This window comes from Pelecanus crispus, chromosome 6, assembly GCF_030463565.1.
Source record: "Pelecanus crispus isolate bPelCri1 chromosome 6, bPelCri1.pri, whole genome shotgun sequence".
Lineage (NCBI taxonomy): Eukaryota > Metazoa > Chordata > Aves > Pelecaniformes > Pelecanidae > Pelecanus > Pelecanus crispus.
Genome location: NC_134648.1, coordinates 65,582,223 through 65,589,650, shown reverse-complemented (window position 1 = coordinate 65,589,650; position 7,428 = coordinate 65,582,223). Strand labels below are relative to the sequence as shown.

Genomic DNA, 7,428 nt, shown 5'->3' with positions numbered 1-7,428 from the left:
CCTTGCAACGGCCGCTCCAGCTGCATCGGGTCCCACTGCCCGGACCGCACTTTTTCCTGCGGAGCTGCGGCAGGTGTGGCAGCAGTTCCCGCTGCCGACTGAGCAGCGTGTTCTCCGTGTCCAGCGTGCTCGGTTCTGCAGCACCAGCTCCCCGGGGAGTGTCTTCAGGCCTGGCCCTGTGCCTGAAGAACTGCACCTTGGCCATACCACAGCTCTCTGGCCACATCCTGCTGCTGGTAACGCCTGTCTACTCCAAGCTCAGCAAGGTCTCCGAGTCATCCTGCTGCACCCCAAATATCATCTCAATCAGGAGGGTGCTATTGGAAGCGTCAGTCAGCCGGAGCCTGCAGGAGCGCCGGGAGGGCAGCACTGCTAGACGGCAGTGTCGCGACTGAGGCAAAACCACCCAGGCTGCCTTTACCAATATCTGGAACCAGCGGGTGGTTTTCTCCATGTCTAGGTAGGGGCCGGTGCAGAGGGTGCCTAGGAGGCTGGGACCCTGATTTCTCCTCAGCTCCTCCTTGGGGTGGTGGAGGAAGCACAGCATGTTCTCCACCAGCTGCTTCCTTGTGCAGGTGCACTCCAGCTCCACGCGGAGGCAGGAGTCCTTTGCCTGCATCTCCCCCGTGTTGCCCAGCTCCAGGTGGAAGGCGTGCCCACAGGGGGGCTGCAGGGGCACGAGCAAGCGGGAGACAGCATCATCCCCACGGGGACTCCAACCTTCGAAAGTGTAGCCCATGCTGATGGCTGGCTTCAGTCGTGGCATGAAACTATTCCTGGAAAGATTCTGGCAGGTATGTAGAAGTTCCTCCACCACTGTGAACGGTTGTGGCAGGAGGCGCTCGGCCGAAATTCTGCCTACATGCAGTGCAACACTGGGTTTTTCTTCTGAATCCTCCTTATGCGCCTTTGTTCTGGAGCTACCCTCCTTGCTGCTGCTGGCTGACTGACTGCTCCTATTCCTGAGCCACCAGCAGAGCCCGAAGAGCAGGACAAGGACTCCGGCAATCAGCCAGAACTGCCACTGCTGCAAGGCAGCCAAGAGCTGGCCTCCCCAGGCAATGCTGCGCGGCTCCTGGCTCCTCTGCTCCAGCTCCTGCAGCAGGCGAGTCATCTCGGCGTTGAGCCGCTCCGCACGCTGCTGCATGCGCTCGCGCGTGGCCTCATCCAGCTCATCACCGACCATCTGGGGGAGCTGGAAGATGCTTTGCAGAAGCACGGCAAGGACTTTTGTGGCAGCCATGGCCTGCAGGAGGAGGGAGAGCAGGGGTTGGCTGGGTCCGGGAGGGAGAGAGCTGGTGGCGGGGGGAGCGGGGAGGGGAGCCGCAGGGAGCTGGGGGCAGGTAGGCGAGGGGGCGAGGCAGCTGGGAGGCAGCAAGGCCCGAGCCCAGCCCTGGCAGCACCGTGCCTTGCCCAAGGCACTGCCACGAGCGGCTGGGCTCTCGGTGCAGGGTGAGAACCCACCGTGCCGGGGGCCCGCCTTTCTGCCCCGGCCCTCGTCCAGCCCGGCTTCCCGCCGCGTGCGCACTCACCGCTGTCCCAGGCCGTACTGGGGCAGCGCTGCCTGCTGGCGCCTTTTATAACCGCCCCCCATTGTGACTCGTCCCCTATGCGCCAGAGCGCATCACAGGCACGCCCGCCGGCCAGCCTCGCCCTTCGGCCCCCCCCCCCAGCTCAGCCACTCGCAGCTGCCCTGCTCTACTGGCTAAGGCTGGCCTAGAGTGAACTGCTTAACCACAGGAGCTTGCGTGCTGCTTTCTTTTGGATTTATTATCGTCGGCCTGCCACGGCAATCTCATAGTCACAGAATATCCTGAGTTGGAGGGGACCCACGAGGATCATCGAGTCCAACCCGTGACTCCGCCCCGGGCAGCCTTGAAGTTAAAGCGTATACCTAGGAGCGTTGCCCCATCGCTTCTTGAATACCAACAGGCTTGGGGCCATGACTGTTTCCTGGGAGGAGCTTGCTCCGCTGCTTGCCCGCCCTCTCAGTGAACAACTTTTTCCTAATACCCAATCCGAACTTCCCTTGAGGCCGCTTGAAGCCATTCCTTTGCGTCCTACCACGGGCCCCCAGAGAGAAGAGATCAGCACCTCCCTCTGCGCTCCCCGTCGTGAGGAATTTGTAGACAGCAGTGAGCTCAGCCCTCGGTCTCCTCTCCTCTAAGCTGAACAACCCCAGCGTCCTCAGCCGCGCCTCGTAAGCACATGCCCGCTAGTCCTTTCACCATCTTTGCTGCCTTCTTTTGAAGCGCATTCTAATAGTTTGATATCCTTCCTACACTGTGGTGCCCCAAAGGGCACACAGTACTCGAGGTGAGGCCGCACCAGGACGGAGGGTCGTGGGTCAATCCCTTCTTCTGAGCAGCTAGCTACGCCGTGCCTAGCGCACCCCAGGAGACGGCTGGCCCTTTTGGCCACCAGGGCACGTTCTTGACTCCTATTGAGCTGACCACCAACCCAAATGCCCAGATCCCTTTCCAAAGCCCATACGTGTTTGCTCGCTGCCTAAGTTCCCAAAGGAGATTCCTGGTCAGCCAAGCCACTGGCCTTCTGCCCCTCTCGCTTGACTTGCGACACGTTGGAATTGCCCGCTCCTGTGCTCTTAAGAAAGGGCTCTTAAAAAGTGACCAGCATTTACGGACACCAATACCCGCAAAAGCAGACTGCCAGGGGACCTTACTAACTAGCTCCTTGAGCAGCCTGAAGTCTGCTCTCCCGGGGTGCAGGGTAGTAGCTCTGCAGACAGTTTTTCCCATATCACCAGGTTTTCCACTCAACCGCTTCTCGATCGCTACACGGCCAAGACAGCCACCGATCGTCACTTCACCCACGACGCCATCTCTAGGTACAAACAACAGGTCTAGGAGGGCACCTTTCCGAGTCGTCTCCCTTAGTACCCGTACCAAAAAGTTCTCTTGAGTGTGGGCTTCAGGGATTTCCTGGGCCTGTTCATGTCTGCTCGATGGCAGTCCCAGTTAGCAGCTGGGAAGCTGAAGTCGCCCGTAAGGACGACACAGGGCGACTCATCTAGACATTTCCCTTGATTCCTTCTAGAATAAGACATCGGTGTCATCATCCTGGCTGGGTAATCCAGAGTAGACTCCTGCAAGAACACGCACTTCATTAGCTTTTCCCCTAATCTTTACGCAGAGGCTCTCAACCAGGTCGTCCTCCCCTGCAAGCGCTGCACAGTCCGACCCCTCCCTTACACGCAGCGCTACCGGTCCGCCTCGCCTGCCCTGCCTCTCTCTCCTGAAGAGCCTGTAACCGTCTCCATCACAGCGCTCCACTCTCAGGACTCTTCCCAACAAGTCTCACTTACGCCAATGATGTCGTAGCTCTGGCACCGAGCCAAGGCCTCTACTCCATGGAATCACAGAATCACAGAATCACAGAATCGTAGAATGCTTTGGCTTGGAAGGGACCTTTAGAGGTCACCTAGCCCAACCGCCCTGCAGCGAGCAGGGACACCTTTAACTCTAGATCAGGTTGCTGAGAGCCCCATCCAACCTGACCTTGAAGGTTTCCAGGGACGGGGCCTCCACTACCTGTCTGGGCAACCCGTTCTAGTGCCTCACCACCCTCACTGGAAAAAAACGTACAAACATTTCAGATGCGCTCCAGTGTACTCAGTACATCGTGGAGCAGAGCGAAGGCTCTCGCTAGCACAGCGTCCCTCAAGCAGTGACATACCGTCCCATAGCTTAGCACTAGTAGGCCGGATTTTATCCCTCCCCGCCTTCAAACCTAGTTTAAAGCTCTTTCAAGCAGCACCGCTAATTCGTGAGCAAAAATACTCTTCCCCCGTTGAGAACGGTGAATCTCGTCAGGCCCCAGCAGGCCTGGTGTCGCACAGGCCACCCCATGATTGAAAAAGCCCAAACTCTGGCAGCGCCGCTAGCCTCGGGGCCAGGTAGTGATACGCGGCGTCTGCCTGTTTTCATGTCATTCCCTAGAGCTGGGAGGACAGAGGAGAGTCCTGCCTGCGCTCGTGATCCCGTCACCAATCTCCCCGAGGCCCTGAAGTCTCTCTTGACCGCCCTTGGGCTTCTCGTCGCGACTTTGTTGGTACCCGCACGAAAAAGCAAGAGCTGATAATAATCTGAGGGCCGTACAAGGCTAGGAAGCTTCCTGGCGATGCCTTCTACCCGAGCCACAGGGAGGCAGAACGCTTCCCCAAAAGGCAGGCCTGGTCGGCAGAGCAGGGGAGTAGTGAATGAATTCTTTATTTTGCTTTCCCTACTAACCTGTCCGCTCCCAGCCCACGCGTTTTCCCGCTTTTGCCCGTCAGATTCTCTCCACCATCCCACCGGGGGCAAGGGATTGAGCTGCTGTGTGATGCCAAGCTGCCTGCTGGGATTAACCCGCCGCGCCTGGGAAGCCAAAGCCCAGTGAATTGTTGAAACCAGAGCCCAGTCGCCCGTGCCTGCCTTCCTCCCCAGAGTGATGCACAGACACTCACAGAGGCGGCGTCTGTGCGTTAAACGAGTCCTTTATTGGCATCTTTGCACAGGGTCAAGCTCCCAGAGGGAAGGGACTCTCCCAGAGAGGGAGGGCGGTGGCTGTCCAGGTGGTAACGGGAGTCTCTGTTGCCAGGCTCCTTGCAACGGCCGCTCCAGCTGCATCGGGTCCCACTGCCCGGACCGCGCTTTTGCTGCGGAGCTGCGGGGCAGGTGTGGCAGCAGTTCCCGCTGCCGACTGAGCAGCGTGTTCTCCGTGTGCAGCGTGCCGGGTTCTGCAGCACCAGCTCCCCGGGGAGCGTCTAGGAAGCACAGATTCTCCACCTGGCCCCCAGTGAACACACAGAGGCACATCAGCGGTGCCTCTCGCTTGGTCCCTGCACAGCCGGAGGTGCCAGCAACAATTTCTGGGCCCGTGTGAAATGCCATCCTGGCTGGCCCAGTGCGAGGGGAAAGCAGGGCAAAACTCATCCTTGTCGCCACTGTAGCTGTCCCTGGCTGCTGTGCTGGGGACTCCATCGAGAGGAGAACAGTGCCGCCCTTGGCAGAGGGCTGCTGCACGGGGTTTGCCCTTTCCTTTCTGCGTCCCGCATTCTTCCCTCTGTCTCCGTCCTGTGTGAGGTGGCCGTCTGCCATCAGCTGTGAGTCCCACAAACACAGCCCCGTGCATGAAGACCTCCTTCAGTGCCCGTAGAACAGCAGTCTTACGAGCCGGTCTTGCAGCTCATCGGACTCACGCAGCGCCTCGGCACGGGCGGCTGGATCCTGTGCCAGGCGCTGGAAGAGGTTGGGTGGCTCGGCCGTCTGGAAAGCTGGGAGCAAGATGACGTCGTCGGGCATGTTCTCATTGCCAAAGAAGAAGTGGTCGAGGCGTTTCTCCTGCAGGCAGCAGCGCAGGTAGCGCATGATACCCTGCAGCCGCAGCAGGAAATCCCTCCTGCGCCAGCCTGACAGGGGTGCGGTGGTCAGGAGGTGCATCACAGCTGTCTTCAAGGCACAGGTGGAAAAGCCTGTGCCCGCCAGGATGCGGGCGCAGAGCTGCAGGCATTTGAGGTGGAAGCTGTTATGCGGGGCCTGCCTGGCCGTATGCCTGAAGACCTTCACCTCTGCCACAGCGTAGCTCTCTGGCCACGTTGTGCTTGGGGTGAAGATGGCCTCTGCAGTCTGGCTGCTCAGGAAGATGTCCGAGTCGCCTTGCTGCACCCCAAGCATTATCTCAATGAAGAGGGTTCTCCCGGAGGCATTCGTCAGCTGCAGCTTGCAGGAGCGGCTGGAGGGCAGCACCTTCGTATTGTGGCGACGCGACCGAGGCACTGCCACCCGGGCTGACCTCACGAAGCTCTGGAACCAGCGGGCAGTTTTCTGCACATCTAGGTAGGAGCCAGTGCAGAGGGTGCCTAGGAGGCTGGGACCCTGATTTCTCCTCAGCTCCTCCTTGGGGTGGTGGAGGAAGCACAGCAGGTTCTCCACCAGCTGCTCCCTCGTGCAGGTGCACTCCAGCTCCACGCGGAGGCAGGAGTCCTTTGCCTGCATCTCCCCCGTGTTGCCCAGCTCCAGGTGGAAGGTGTGCCCACAGCGGGGCTGCAGGGGCACGAGCAGGCGGGAGACAGCATCATCCCCACGGGGACTGCAACCTTCAAAAGCACTGCCCACCCCGATGGCTGGTTGCCGCACCGGGAAGAAACTATTTGACAAGAGCACCTGGAAGACACGGAGGAGGTCGGCCACCAGCTTCGCCCACCACCTGGCTCCTGTACGCCAGGTGCTGCACTGGCCACTGGATGCGCTTTGCAAAACTCCCGCCGAGACCCCTCTCATCAGCAGGATCTTCTCCTTCACTTTCTTCCTCCTCCTGCTCTTCTTCCTCCCCCTGCTCCTCTTCCTCCCGCTGCTCCTCTTCCTCCTCCAGCTCTGTGCTGCTGCTAGAGCTCTCCCCGTCGCTGCTGCTGTCCATCCACGTCGTGGATTGTTTTCCTGAGCCACCAGCAGAGCCCGAAGAGCAGGACAAGGACTCCGGCAATCAGCCAGAACTGCCACTGCTGCAAGGCAGCCAAGAGCTGGCCTCCCCAGGCAATGCTGCGCGGCTCCTGGCTCCTCTGCTCCAGCTCCTGCAGCAGGCGAGTCATCTCGGCGTTGAGCCGCTCCGCACGCTGCTGCATGCGCTCGCGCGTGGCCTCATCCAGCTCGTCACCGACCATCTGGGGGAGCTGGAAGATGCTTTGCAGAAGCACGGCAAGGACTTTTGTGGCAGCCATGGCCTGCAGGAGGAGGGAGAGCAGGGGTTGGCTGGGTCCGGGAGGGAGAGAGCTGGTGGCGGGGGGAGCGGGGAGGGGAGCCGCAGGGAGCTGGGGGCAGGTAGGCGAGGGGGCGAGGCAGCTGGGAGGCAGCAAGGCCCGAGCCCAGCCCTGGCAGCACCGTGCCTTGCCCAAGGCACTGCCACGAGCGGCTGGGCTCTCGGTGCAGGGTGAGAACCCACCGTGCCGGGGGCCCGCCTTTCTGCCCCGGCCCTCGTCCAGCCCGGCTTCCCGCCGCGTGCGCACTCACCGCTGTCCCAGGCCGTACTGGGGCAGCGCTGCCTGCTGGCGCCTTTTATAACCGCCCCCCATTGTGACTCGTCCCCTATGCGCCAGAGCGCATCACAGGCACGCCCGCCGGCCAGCCCCGCCCTTCGGCCCCCCCGAAGGACCCCCTGCTCTACTGGCTAAGGCTGGCCTAGAGTGAACTGCTTAACCACAGGAGCTTGCGTGCTGCTTTCTTTTGGATTTATTATCGTCGGCCTGCCACGGCAATCTCATAGTCACAGAATATCCTGAGTTGGCAGGGACCCACGAGGATCATCGAGTCCAACCCGTGACTCCACCCCGGGCAGCCTTGAAGTTAAAGCGTATACCTAGGAGCGTTGCCCCATCGCTTCTTGAATACCAACAGGCTTGGGGCCATGACCGTTTCCTGGGAGGAGCTTGCT

At 60.6% G+C, this 7,428-nt stretch overlaps 1 protein-coding gene and 1 pseudogene across 1 annotated transcript; both read right to left on the bottom strand.

Annotated features, from left to right (window-relative positions):
* Positions 1–247: 247 nt before the first annotated feature.
* LOC142593822 (inositol 1,4,5-trisphosphate receptor-interacting protein-like 1) lies at positions 248–1,243 on the bottom strand. Its single transcript, XM_075713062.1, has one exon. It carries the CDS (start codon positions 1,241–1,243, stop codon positions 248–250), a length of 996 nt encoding a protein of 331 aa, XP_075569177.1.
* A 3,901-nt stretch (positions 1,244–5,144) lies between these two features.
* On the bottom strand, positions 5,145–6,718 carry LOC142593821 (inositol 1,4,5-trisphosphate receptor-interacting protein-like 1; annotated as a pseudogene).
* Positions 6,719–7,428: the final 710 nt, after the last annotated feature.